The sequence below is a fragment of the Bos taurus genome, chromosome 19 (assembly GCF_002263795.3).
Source record: "Bos taurus isolate L1 Dominette 01449 registration number 42190680 breed Hereford chromosome 19, ARS-UCD2.0, whole genome shotgun sequence".
NCBI classification, from domain to species: domain Eukaryota; kingdom Metazoa; phylum Chordata; class Mammalia; order Artiodactyla; family Bovidae; genus Bos; species Bos taurus.
In genome coordinates, this window is record NC_037346.1 from 44,233,639 (window position 1) to 44,248,640 (window position 15,002).

The 15,002-nt window shown below is 36.1% G+C and overlaps 1 protein-coding gene across 5 annotated transcripts in view; it reads right to left on the reverse strand.

Annotated features, from left to right (window-relative positions):
* The window catches only part of GPATCH8 (G-patch domain containing 8), a 95,036-nt gene that overhangs the window by 44,026 nt on the left and 36,008 nt on the right, over positions 1–15,002 (reverse strand). For 4 of the 5 annotated variants that reach the window (XM_024980921.2, XM_005220960.5, XM_003587454.6 and 1 more), the window contains 2 exons: positions 1,483–1,550; positions 8–94 (listed from right to left, as the gene is read on the reverse strand). In XM_024980921.2, coding sequence (XP_024836689.1) covers positions 8–94; positions 1,483–1,509 — 114 coding nt within the window. In that variant the 5' untranslated portion in view covers positions 1,510–1,550. Of the gene's footprint in view, positions 1–7; positions 95–1,482; positions 1,551–3,627; positions 3,673–15,002 lie in introns of all 5 variants that reach the window. The other variant, XM_024980918.2, reaches the window with a different exon arrangement.

Sequence of the window (15,002 nt, forward strand, 5' to 3'; positions counted from 1 at the left end):
TAAGTACCTTGTACTTCTGCCTCAGTTCTTCCGTGTCTTCTTTTTCTACTTCTAAGACACGGCGCCGTTCGGTAGCATCTTCAGCATAATCAAGCTTAACAAAAATAGATACAATTAGACTTAATTGCCATAGTACTCCCATCTAGCCATAAAAAAGTCATTTACACAACTACAGTACTATATGAAAATATGTAATTTGCTCAACTGCCTCTTGCTTTACTGTCACATCACAGAGAAAAAAAACATGCAAAATAGTTCATTAATCCTCTCATGCTGGTGGTTCCCAACAGGCATAGTTGATAACAGATTTTACTTCAATGTTCAATGACAAAGAATTAGCAGTAAATGGAGCATAATATTTCAAGCAATGAAAAGAAGGTATCACAGATGAGAGCAGTACACAGCTCTATTGTTGTTCAGTCACTAAGTATTGCCCAACTCTTTGCAACCCCAAGAATTGCAGCAAGCCAGGCTTCCTTATCCTCCACCATCTCCCGGAGTTTGCTAAAACTCATGTCCATTGAGTTGATGATGTCATCCAACCATTTCGTCCTCTGTCGCCCCCTTCTCCCTTTGCCCTCAATCTTTCTCAGCATTAGGATCTTTTCCAATGAGTTGGCTCTTCACATCAGGTAGCCAAAGTATTGGAGCTTCAGCATCAGTCCTTCCAATGAATATTCAGGGCTGACATCCTTTAGGATTGGCTGGTTTGATCTCCGTGCTGTTCAAGGGACTCTCAAGAGTCTAGTACCACAGTTGGAAAGCATCGATTCTTCAGCGTGCAGCCTTCTTCATGGTCCAACTCTCACATCTGTACGTGACTACAGGAAAAACTATAGCTTTGACATGAACCTTTGTTGGCAAAGTGATGTCTCTTCTTTTTAATATGCTGTTTAGGTTTATCATAGCTTTCCTTTCAAGGAGCAAGCATCTCTTAACTGCATGGCTGCAGTCACCATCCGATGAAAATAAAATCTGCTGCTGTTTCCATTTTTACCCCGTCTATTTGCCATGAAGTGATAGGACTGGATGCCATGATCTTAGTTTTTTGAATGTGAGTTTTAAGCCAGCTTTTTCACTCTCCTCTTTCACCTTCATCAAAAGGCTCTTTAGTTCCTCTTCGCTTTCTGCCCTTAGAGTGGTATCATCTGCATATCTGAGGTTGTTGACACAGCTCTGTAGGGGCAAAGCTTCTACCACAACAAATATTTTAAGATTTGAGCTACAGAGCCTACTGAAATGAGCATAAGGGCCTGGGTTTAAGTCTGATCTTATCTTGTGGCATAATGTTGGGGCAATCACTCAACTTCTTTGTAAAGGGGCATTATTTGCCACCTACCTACCTCAAAGACAGCACTAAATGAGAATATAAAATAAGTTTTTTAATTTTCCCTCAAAAATATAAATATTACACCTGAATTTTGGAATTAGTATCCATTTTAAATACCCCATAAAACAAGTCAACCAATGAGATCAATTTACCTCCATTTCCATGCGACCCATGCCCATGACATCATATTTGACGACGATTGGAATGGGATCTGTTCTCCCTGTAACAGGAACATATAATCAAGGTGAGATGTAAGGCTAAGCCAACAGCTCTCTTTACACATTGGGTTTGGGTGGTTAGAGATCTTGCCTTGGAGTGCAGAGACCAGAAAGCTACAGTGAACCAAACACAAGCCATTCTCACAGCTTACAACCAAACCTACCTCTCCAGTTTAAGCCCAACTAACCACCTTGGCTGACCTTCCAGTTGGGGATGATTCCAGATTACTAAAGCAAAATTAAATAAGTAATGCAAAGCATTCCTAAGCAATGGCACCAGGAAGTTTAAAATCAAGAACACTAGAAATTCCTTTTTAAAAAGGCTCCCAAATAACTTTCCATCAAGAATCACTTCACTCTTACTGTTCACTGACATTTTCCCACACACACTTTTAAAACTGGTAATAAATATGTCAACTGACAGGTTTAAATCGGAAGAGCACAGTTTCAAACATGACACAGGAAAATTCAATAACTGCAACTCAGCGTGTTTAATATTTCTTTGTATTCAAAACATGCTTTACAATTAAATGAAGGGGTGAAAATAATTAAAAGGAACGCAACAGTTAGTTGCCCTGAGGAAAGAATAGTTTTACTTTTATTTTTTTTTTTTAGTTTTACTTTTAAACTGGTGCTCCAAGGTCCCATTTTTCCAGAGTGGATTTAACACTGACTATGGCAATCAGTAAGCTGTGAAAAGGACTAGTTGCGAAGAAAATTGACTTTAAACTAATTGATCTATGCTGGAGATTTTTTAAAATGTATATTTAATCCACTCATAACCAGCCAAACAAAGCAAAATGGGGCAGACAAGCACTTTACTACCACAGCTGTTTTACATCACAACTTGCGCTGTTTATTGTGATGTAAGCCCACTGAAAAGAGGACTTACCTTATCCGTTGTATACCTTTAGTGAAAAAACACAATGTTTACTTCCCTCATCATTTCACTCAGGCTGGTGTAAACAATTGTTTTTTAATTTATTTTTTTGTTGTTGTTATACACACATATATATTATACCTTTGGGCTAAAAGTTGAGTTTTGTCAGGCTAAATCTGAGATATGACCAAAACTGAATTTGGGGGGTTAAAAAAAAAGCAATAAATGCCATGCCCATGACTAGGATTAGTCTCGGAGGGGAAAAAAGCTGTTTCCAAAGTGACCAGCAACCACTTGAATCTAGTTGCTCTGTATTTGTGGGATTGATTTTTGTTTCAAAAAGAAATGAAAAACAAATTCAGAAGTTTAATTACTTATCACCAATCTCCCATTATTGCTTTTAAACAATAAGAAGCTAATCAAGAATAATTATCACATGAAAAAAAAATTTAAGTAAATAAAGAACATCTCACACCAGAAAAGAGAACCAAGTTGTAAAACAGCCTTATTTTAGATACTATCAAAAACTGCCAGTTAAACAAAATAAAAATGTGTTACTACCTTCTGCCCAATGGTATAATAAATAAGCAGTGACTGCAATCTTTAGCAAAAGGACCAAATTAAGACAGGTTATAAAAATGACTTCCTAGGTGCAATATCACTTTCATAACGTCTCAATCAGGGATTTACTGGTTAAAAACAAATGGTCCAATGAAAGAATTGGAAAGAAATGTCAAAGTTATTTTTTTTGTTTTGATATATTTTTTGATCTGTCAGAATTTGCTTTGTTAAGAATCAAGAAAATTTTGGTAGAAATTCATTACCTCTGTAAACCCCTGTTATAAACTCTGCATTAGTACTTTTGCCTTCTAGGGCAGTCAAAGTTTGTTTTAATTTATTTATAAATTGCAGTAGCAAGTGCTAGTGCCCATTATATTGTGGGGAAATCAAGTTTTTACAGTATTAGAATTTAATGTTTTAACTGATTTTTTTTTTTTGTTGGCAATTCTAACACAAACAGGTACATCCCTTCTTAACGTTACCCTTTCATGAACAAGGATCAGACAAGTTGCATAAGGAAAGGAAAGGAAAATGAAAAAGACCAAGCAGAAGGATGAAGGCTACAACAGAGAAAGTAAGCCTAACATATTGGTGCACTGATGACAAAGGAGTAATTCAGTCTGAAAATAAAAAATTACCACTGCTAAGTTTACCATCACCACAACAAGTCCAGGATCATAATGCTGTAAAAAAGAAACACCATTTGTTAGGCAGAAACCATTAGGGTAGGAAACAGGCCTTCTAGCAGGCAGACAGGATGGGGTAAAGTAACAAATTGGGCTTTGTCCCTCCCCCAATTTCAGCTGGGGATGCAGGAAGGTCACTGTGTGCTACCGCAGTTGTTTTCATACCGGTTGGATCAGGGTGTGAGATTTTTGTACTGCTACTTGAGAAAAACATGAACAACCTCTTCTACAACAATGCAGGGGTTGGGGGGAAGGTGGGAGAAAGTGAGAGAACTATCTCTCGCTAGAAAGTGAGAGAACTATCTCTCCCTAGAAAGTGAGAGAACTATCTCTCCCTTCCAGTTTCTCATTTAACTACTCATTCTGTTCAAATCAGTACTCAAGGCCCGAGGTGGGACTTGTTCCTTAAGGAAATAACATCAAAGACAGATCATCAAGGGATTATCAAGTCATTAGCTGCACTAAAAGAACTCTAAGAGGACTGTCTCGTAGAGGGGATCATCAAGACCTCATTATAATAAATAAAAGGTCTGGAAAATAACCTTAGATTGTCAGTGCTTGGAAAACATGAACATTTGAGTTCTGTTATGAATGAATACAACTTTTGTGGTAGACTTCCTCAGAACTTTGTTTCCTTTTAATCAAGTCTTCCCCAAGTCCACCAACAGCTTTCTTTCTGCACATAATAAAGCCAAACTTTGAAGACCACCAGGAACTCCAGAGAAATTGGCATCAAAAGGCCTGTCACATTTACAATTAGTCCACTCAGAGAAAACAGTCTGGCTTTAAAAACAATCTGAAGGTAACATTGCTGCCTCCGCCAAGTAGTAATTTTTTTCCATTATTAGAAGTTCCAGACCAAGGAAAAATCCCACTGGGAAAAGACACTGAAGAATACATACATGAAGAGGCTGCAGTATTAAAAAAAAAAAAAAAAACCCTCATTTATTCATTTGTGATCAATGACAAATCCTATCATAAAGGAATATCTGAGTAACAACCCATAGTGATGACTTTTCAATGATAAATAGCAAAAAAATGTTTGCTAATATAATAATCCCCTAGAAAACTCAACTTCTTTTTAATACAAATTGAACTACATCCAGTTTCTCTTATTTCTTGGCTTCTCTTAACAGGGACAAGTATTTCTTAAAATTCATTAAAATAAGAACATTTTGTTGTTTATTTCATTTCAAAGGAGGCAACTTCAACCAGAACAATAAATACTTTCCTTAAGAAGAAACTGTCCTCTTCAGCCAAAGATCTATATATAGATACTCTGACTGTGATCTAGCTGACTGGACAAGGGTGGGAAAAAAACATACTACTTATAGAAAATTCTACTATCAATGTATTCATGTGAGGGGAAAAAAATTGATATTCATATTTTCTAAATAAAAACTTTAAATATATATATATATATATACACACACACAAGTACTGAATCATTATGCTGTATACCTGAAACCAAAATAATATTCTACATCAACTGTACCTCAATAAAAAATTTTTTTAAAGAGATGGAAAAAACTTTTAATGAGGTTTCACTGACCAACTGGTACTGTATACTCTATATTTTAGAAGGTAGGCTTACTTCTACAATGACACATGTGCTAAAATACTCATGTACACATCTCTTGCTAAAATGTAAAGGTATTATAACTTATCTTAACTCAAGAGAGAATAAGGCCAAATATGAAAACTCACTGATTGCTTATAGCCACAGTTTCTGAGAATGAGCCCTTTCATTAACCAGTTTCGATTTTGAAACACTTTAGGATACTCCAATCTACAAAACTGGCCCAAAGAACTGGACTGTAGAGAAATTATTTTTTTTTTAAACAAACACTATTTTTAAATAAACCCCAGGAAAAGAACAACTAGAGAGAAAATATTGAAGAACAACCATAATCTGGTAAACAGCACATTTCAGAAACAGAAGACACATGACTTCTCCACAGAAACAAATTAGAAATGAAGAAGCTTCCAAAGTGATTAAAACAGTTTTTGGATAGTCAGCAGATAAGATAACACTACAATTTACATTTGCTGTCTGTTCCTTTGCTGAGATTCATCCAACAACAAATAATTATTGAGTTGCTTCTACATACCAAGCACTACTGCAAGGCTTTGGGCATATTTTTGTGATAGTAATTAAAACAAAGTCCTATAGCCCATGAATAATCTATAATTAGGCAAAATAATCTTACCAATATAAACTTCTGGCATGAGGGAGTAGAAAATAACATTTGTGGACCTAATGCATGTATGGTTCAAAAAGCTTTAATGTCTAACATCTTTCAAAGAAGTCTAAAACTGTTTTAAAAGACTGACCCTAATAAGGCAAAAGTAAATATAAAAGCCATCAAAAAAGTCACAAATTTTACTTCCAAAAGGCCACTAAGTTGATAAAAGTCAAGAATCTGACCTGACATCTTAAATTTATTTACTTTAAGCAACTCAAATATATATGTGAAAATCAAGAATAATACAAAATTAGGATGGTGACTATTCTCTGATTTGTAAAATTACTCAAAGTAAGACTCTATAGTAAGCTATAGTGAAGTCGCTCAGTCGTGTCCAACTCTTTTCGACCCCATGGACTACAGCCTACCAGGCTCCTCTGTCCATGGGATTTTCCAGGCAATAGTACTGGAGTGGATTGCCATTTCCTTCTCCAGGGGATCTTCCCAACCCAGGGATCGAACCCGGGTCTCCCGCATTGTAGACAGACGCTTTACCGTCTGAGCCACCAGGGAAGTCATTATGTTAATGTGTTTAAATATAATTCCATTCATTTAAAAAAACAGTGATTACATACAACTTTCAGAAATACTTCCTGGGTAAAAAGTGGTATATATATTTCCAAACCAAAGCTTTACTTCTGCAAATTTCTCCTTAAAATAACAGTCTTCAGTAGCATAAAAATAATGATTATTTTCATCATCATTTAGATATCTTTTTCTTAGTAAACATCAAGTATATTAATTATACCCTATGGCTTTTAAGTTTTTTTTTTTTTTTTTAAAGAATTCCTACTCAAAATAGAATCCAAAGTCTCTAGTGCTACAAAAACTAACTATATTCTTGCCACAGACTGTTTAATGATCTATATAACAACAAGGTTATTTTGATTTTCAGGCACAGGTGTTTGTTTTTTTTTTAAGGGCACAGAAGTTTAAAAAACTATGACCTAAAAATCCTTCCATCTTCCCAAAGAATCAGAGCTACTTTCTAGGACAAAATAGTTCAATTTTAATCATGTAATCTAATATATTAAGAAAAGGTTAGTTTTGTTTTGTTTCTCTTGGCTAAGCATACATATATTTATTTCATTGTCAGCTGACAGGGCCTCAAAACAACTCCCTGGTGGCTCAGTGGTAAAGAATCTGCCTGCCAATGCAGGAGATATAAGTTTGATCCCTGGGTCAGAAAGATCCTCTGGAGAAGGAAATGGCAACCCACTCCAGTATTCTTGCCTGGAAAATCCCATGGACAGAGAAGCTTGGTGGGCTACAGTCCATGGGGTCATAAAAGAGACACGACTTAGTGGCTAAATGTAGACAGTATAGAGTAGCTAGTCCTATGGTATTGTAATGTCCAACAATCCAATGTTTTCTTAGAGTTGTATTCACTTACTATTAAGTTATTCCATAACTACACTGAGAATTCCTTAATATTCCAAGATCATTCTTAAACCCCAAAATGTTTTCCAGCTCCATTTAAACTGCTCTTCCTTAATCCTACACCTCAAACTCGCAACTCACCTTTATTTTCTATATTTTTCTAGGTAGTCCCTAAAAAAGGTGGCTACAAAATCTCAGTTCTCTAGTAAGAGGTAACTTCTAAACACTTGTGTCACTCTGGACAACTAGCCCATGAGTCCCTGCAGCCTCTCCAGCAAAATGGAAACATTATCTCCACTTTCGGGACTGGCATGTAGATCAAAACAGACAATAGAAGATGCTTTGTAAACCCTAACATTTCACCATGATGCTGCTAAACACTGTTGTCTTAAGGCCTCAGAAAATTAAAAAATCAATTTGTTCATTTCCAAAACTGGCATTTTAAAATACCTTAAAATTAAAAATACTCTAAGAAGCTGTGATAGATTCTAATGTTCTACCAACAACCTGGTGATAATGAAACAGTCCTATTTACTGAAGGAGAAAATTATCATCTACCCCCAAATCCTTCCCATATTATCATTCCATTAACAAGAGTGACTACTGAGTTTGAAAAGGTTACACAAATATTACATCTAAGCCAAAAGAATGAAGTATACTTTAGCAAGACTTTCTCCAAATTAAAACAGATCACCTAAGAAATTTATCAGGTACAAACAATTTTCTTAGGTAAATTATACCTAAACAAAACAGAAAAACTTAAACACTGTCAAAATGCTTACTATTTTACTATTACTGTCACCTGAGAAATACACTAACACCTATGTATGTGTACTGAATAGTAAGTTATTAATCCACTGTATGCCAAATTTGTAATAGATGAAGTCTACATGGAATGTAGAAGTAAATTGAGAAAGTCAAATAAATTGAAATTACTGAAAAATCTCCCTTATTTCCTCTGGCATCTCTTCTAAAAAGCCCAGAGATCCTAGGTTATCCATAGAAATTTTCTTTTCCAGTTCTAAAGTCTATGATTCCATACAACTTTGAAGGCATTTCTGTCTCCTCTTAGTTTCGACTTTTCAAATATTGGCTAACCAGTGAAATTTTATATTTTCAACTGTTTTCACCTGATTGGAAACACTACTCTAATTACAATAAAATCATGATGATTATATACTAATTTTATATATTGGTATATTTTATATACTAATTTTATATATTGCTAATTTTAAGTTTCTTGGACATGCCACTCTCGTAAGAAGTACGAGAAACCAGTTTCATTTTAATCATGCAAACTAATCTAGGGCACGAAGTCCATAAATAATAATGTAGGAAACAGTGTAAATCAGGATAAAGATAAGATTATAAGAAAAATAAATAGCATTATACTAAATCAGACTAAAAATCACTAATCTATTTTGGATGAGCAAAAGAACCGTCTACCCCGACTTGCCACAGTGAAGGTAACATTCTCAGAAGCTTATTTTATTCATATGATCTAAAGCAAATTACTTAGGGAGCTTATTTAAAATGTAATTTCCTGAACCCCAATGCAGACCTGCTGAGTTGTACTGGTTGGGAATCTACATTTTTAACAAGCACCCAAAGTGATTCTGCTGCTCACTAAAGCTTGAGAATCACCAGTCTAATGGTAAAAGTACTAGAGTAGAGGTAGGAAGGTTTGTTATAAACACAGCTACTATCCTCAGCAGTTTGACTATGGATAAACACTTAGGTTTCTCAATCTGTTTAAAGTGGCATTATCTCCCAACCTACTATTGGGAGAGGAAAATGAGATAAGATACAGGTATAAAGCTTATATGCCATCATGTTTAATTCCCCAAACAGTTCTGAAATCTTTTAAATATTTGAGCATACTGAAGAAAGGTCACACCACTAACTGATTGCAGAGCTTGAATTTAAACCCAGGTCAAATTTCAAGTGAGGTCATAAAGTAGTAACCTGTGAATCAAATATAGGCCTTGCATATGTTTGTTTATCTCAGATTACTTTAAACTTTGAGCCAACATTTTTCAATTACTAAGTTTCACCAGAATATCTGGATTTCTGGTTTTGTTTTTTAAATTCAGGTCTGGCAACACATGACACTATATTCCTACACAGTAACAATGAGCAGGAGCTAGCTGAGTGGCAGTTATTCCTCTCCAGACATGGCACAACTCACACTACTTCCTACTTACTGTCTCAAGTTCAGTGGGCTTCAACTGTGTATGTTACCACCTGGCCCCAACAGGCATCGGAGCTTCCAAGTCCTACTCCTGAGACTGTCCTCTGTTCTTTCCTTCTAAGCTCCAGCTAGATTTTCTCTGTAACTCATTTGGTTACAGAATTATCTACGTCACACATTTCAGAAGACTTAGTAAGACAGAAAAGGCTGAATTTAGAACTAATAAACCACATTTATACATGTAAGATGATATTATTTTGTCCCCTTTTCTAAATGTACAATCCATTACTTCAAATTTTGGTAGCCATTTTTAATAAATATTTTCGTTTTTAGCTTTTTTCTTTATCAAAATATATTTCTCACAAATCATATTTTTAAACTTTGTGTTCTTATCATGTTTATATCTGGTCCTCCTTTTAAATACCAGTGGTTCTTATGGATGAATGATTCCATGTATCAACTAACAAGTATAGTTGGGCAGATGCTAATACAGTTGTTTGCTTCCTTATTCTCGCAATGAAATCTTTCACTTATTAAATCCTTCAAGAAATAAGTTAAAATTCTAAGTTATGTTTTTCAATTCTCTATTAAGCCCCCACTGTACCTTTAACTTCACAATTACAGTATTATATTGCACTAGATTTATCTGTTACACTTGTGTCTATATTAGACATAAGCCTCCAGAGACAAGAGCTATATCTTATTCATTCCTTAACTCTTAAGACTTAGTACAGATCTGGCACATTCTACAGATTCAGTAACTATATGCAGAATAAAAAAACATATTGAAAAGCAACAACAGAAAACACATAAACGCCTGTAATTGTTATCACTTAGGAGTTTACAGTCTAACAAGAGTTAAGTACGTAAGTAAGTGAAGTTGCTCAGTAGTGTCCGACTCTTTGCGACCCCATCTTTGCGACCCCATGGACTGTAGCCTACCAGGCTTCTCTGTCCATGGGATTCTCCAGGCAAGAATACTGGAGTGGGTTACCATTTCCTTCTCCAGGGGATCTTCCCGACCCAGGGATCGAACCCAGGTCTCCCGCATTGGAGGCAGACGCTTTAACCTCTGAGCCACCAGGGAAGATGGCTCATGAGAGTTAAGAGACACATAAATACAAATTATTCAAGGTAGAATGTTAAAAACACCACAAGAGAAATACAAAGTGTAAGAAAAAATAAAGGAGGAAATTATAGTATGAGACAAGAAATTACAGTATTCTCTTTACCTTTGGAGATCAATTATCTATCACTCCTAAAAATGTGGCCAAGGTTCTTACTACTCAATCTAGCTTCAAGTTTCCAGTGAATTTACAGAAATTTATATTTATCATCAAGAACATAAATGACCACTTCACGAGCTCTAAGAAAAAACATCACATTCAAAGCTACCTACATTTTTTTCAACCAGAGTAACTATTGTACATTTCAATTATGCAGTACTTTATTTCTCACCACCATCACATTTCTCCAGAAGACAGAAGTAAGCCACTACACAGCATTTAAGTACATTTTAGATAGCATACTGATTAAAAGCATAGGTTTTTAGCAACATGATTCTACTACCTATGTGCTGTAAGATTTTGGGCAAAGAATTGCTTAAAATGTCAATCTCCTCATCTGTAAAAAAAGAGTAACTACCCCAGAGAGGACTTAAATTAGACTATACATGTGTAAGCACTTTGTAAACACTTAAACACTAGCTATTATTAAGGATTAACAACTAAACCCAGTGAACAAAGGCTTGCTAGCAAGACACATGCATGAATCAACTGCTATTATGCTTCATAGTTGATTTATCATGCTTCATAACTACACTTTCCTTTCCAGTTCCACTGCTATCATTTTATTCTATGCCCTTATCAACTCAGACAACTTTCTAAATGGTTTTACATCTTCAGTCATACTTTGGCAAGATTCGTACTTAACTTCTACCACCAATGTGCTAATTGGTATAATGGAAAGAAATAGATCACAAATCAAGAGAACTAGGGACTGCCTTTCAACATTCTGGAACCCTAAACCTACATTTCTTCATTTGTAAAATGAATTTCTGATTAAATTAGCTTTAATATTTCTATCTGCTAGATAAGTCTATACCTCTTCTAATAAAAAACTGCCTTTTGTTTACAAAATAAAGTTTCAAATTGGAGCAGCCTTCTACACTCAGTGTGGTAGTTAGTTAGCAGCATGGGTTTTGGAGTCAGAAAGACCAAGGTTTGAATTCTGATATTGTCATTTACTGACGGTTTATTCTTAAGCAACTCGCTCAACTTCTTTAAGCCTCAGTTTTTCCTCTGCAAAGCTGGAATAACATAGTCTTGCTTTAAGAATTATATGTGTTAAATAGACAGACAATGGAAGAAGCTGCTATATGGGGACAGAGAACTCAACCCGGTGCTCTGTGACAAACCAGAGGGGTGGGATGAGGTAGGGAGTGGGAGGAGATTCAGGAGGGAGGGGACATACATGGACTGGCAGCTGATTTATGTTGTTGTATGGGAGAAGCCAACATAACACTGTAAAGCAATTATCTTCCAATTAAAAATTAAAAAAAATAATTAAATGAGGTTTTAGTTAAGATAATACTAGATTTGTGCCAATCTGAACCAAATTCCCATTACTGCTTTCTAGTTATGGTTTCTCATCTGCTCTTGGACACCCAGAACCCTGCTTCAACCAAATAATTATGGTTTTTTCCATCCTTTTATATGTCAAAGTTCACTTTAAAAATATGTATTTTGATAAGTTCTTCTGCTTTTAAAGTGTGACATTCACTGCCGAATGGACACTTTCTGCTCTAGCCAGCTACACCTACTCTTCACCAACTGTAATCACCTTGTATACATCAGTGTCTCTTTCTTTGGTAATACTTATTCCTCCCTCAAGACTTCATTGTGAGGTCTTCCCTAGTCATTTATCCTTACAGAGTTTACTCTTAAGGTTTCTTCCACTTATCTCCTAAAATAAATGGCAAACTTATGAGAGTAAGGGTAGTATCTCACAATGTCATGTATACTGTTTATTATGGTCTCTTGAAAACAAGTATTTAATAGAAGTGCAACTATTTTAATGTAATTCTTCACCAGTGAATGCTTCATTTAACGTAATCTACCTTGAGGATGTCCAAACTGCTTCTATAACTGGTCTACTCTTTTCTTAGTAAAAAAGTATCTGATCTAAATTTAGAAAAATTTGCTACTTCCTTTCTAATTATTTTGCATGAACTTGATATATATTTAATGTCTTCTGGTTAAATAACACTTTAACATATATTTAATGTCTGTCTATAAATGTAACAATCTCTATACTGAGCAACTAGTCTATACAGCATCTGAGTTCACTATTTCCCCTTCTCATATCCCCCAATCCCTTTTCATTTCTCAATTCAGTTCAGTCACTCAGTTGTGTCCGACTCTTTGCGACCCCATGAATCACAGCACGCCAGGCCTCCCTGTCTGTCCATCACCAACTCCCGGAGTTCACTCAAACTCATGTCCATCGAGCCAGTGATGCCATCCAGCCATCTCATCCTCTCTCGTCCCCTTCTCCTCCTGCTCCCAATCCCTCCCAGCATCAGGGTCTTTTCCAGTGAGTCAACTCTTCACATGAGGTGGCCAAAGTATTGGAGTTTCAGCTTTACCATCAGTCCTTTCAATGAACACCCAGGAGTGATCTCCCTTAGGATGGACTGGTTGGACGTTCTTGCAGTCCAAGGGACTCTCAAGAGTCTTCTCCAACACCACAGTTCAAAAGCATCAATTCTTCTGCACTCAGCCTTCTTCACAGTTCAACTCTCACATCCATACATGACCACTGGAAAAACCATAGCCTTGACTAGATGGACCTTTGCTGGCAAAGTAATATCCCTGCTTTTTAATATGCCATCTAGGTTGGTAATCGAGAAGGCAATGGCACCCCACTCCAATACTCTTGCCTGGAAAATCCCATGGATGGAGGAGCCTGGTAGGCTGCAGTCCATGGGGTCGCTAAGAGTCGGACACGACTGAGTGACTTCACTTTCACTTTTCACTTTCATGCATTGGAGAAGGAAATGGCAGCCCACTCCAGTGTTCTTGCCTGGAGAATCCCAGGGACGGCAGAGCCTGGTGGGTTGCCGTCTATGGGGTTGCACAGAGTTGGACACGACTGAATCGACTTAGCAGCAGCAGCAGCAGGTTGGTAATAACTCTAGCTCTAAAATCTAGACTTTTTAACTACAGATTGTCAATTCTAAATTTTGTTTACTAACTGGATTCAGCTGGATTCATTTGTTTATATTAACTAAATTCCATTAAGATAGTCAGGGGTTATATATAATCTGTTATCTTACTAAATTTGATACCTGAATTACTAAAATTATGCTTACCTTTGAAAATGCATAAAGACTGCACAGCTCATTTAATTACCTAGGAACAAAGATCATTATAGCTACCAGGCTCCTTCAGCTAGACCAGCAACAAGTATAACTAAGCCTTTCTGACAATCCATACTGACATGCAGAATGTTTACATTCTAGATGTGGCATATAATCCATGAAAACAAATTTCAAAGGGAAACTAAGGAAGGACAACAACTCAGCTTTTTACAAATATCCTATCCAGAACATTTACTGTGTCATCATAGTATTAAAGAAAACCTATTTTTCCCCAGCCAAAGAATGATTTTTCTTAGAAGTTAGTGTGGTTTTAAAAATCAACATTCTAACTTAACAATAAAGTCCAAATTTTAACACTACATATTTCTACTGTATGGGATTCAAATCTAGTTTTTCTTTAGTCATAAAATGTATTAATATAAGCACTGTTGGGGCTTAGCTAATGCAGGGTTTATCCAACTATATTTACCATTTGTTTGCTAACTGAAACTAGAGTGGGAGGAGGGATACATACATAAAACCAAAGAAACACTAAAGAAACCAACTCTACTCTGCTTGGATTCTGTCTACTCTGAGTCTTTTTCAAAACAATTTTCTTTCTACATTTTTTAGTAGTAATAGTGTATCATATCAAATTTTAAAAGGATACAGTAAAAAGCAACTCACTTTCCCTTCACAGTCTGCCTTAACAATGACTTTTCTCTGCTGCTGCTGCTGCTAAGTCACTTCAGTCGTGTCCAACTCTGTGCAACCCCATAGACGGCCTCCCATCAGGCTCCCCCATCCCTGGGATTCTCCAGGCAAGAACACTGTGGGTTACCATTTCCTTCTCCAATGCATGAAAGTGAAAGTGAAGTCGCTCAGTCAAGACCCCATGGACTGCAGCCCACCAGGCTCCTCCGTCCATGGATTTTCCAGGCAAGACTTTTCTCTGCACAGTAAAGCAAATAAGAAACAAATATATGCACAAACCCCACAGAATGTACCCTTTTAATGTTTCACAGTGAAATGCTTCAGTTCATCTCTCTTGACATATTTTCCAGCCAACGATTTCATACAATAAAATTTTTATGCTTCAATCTCAAAAATCTAATTCAACATTTTTAAGAAAAAGATATGTGAGAAACCT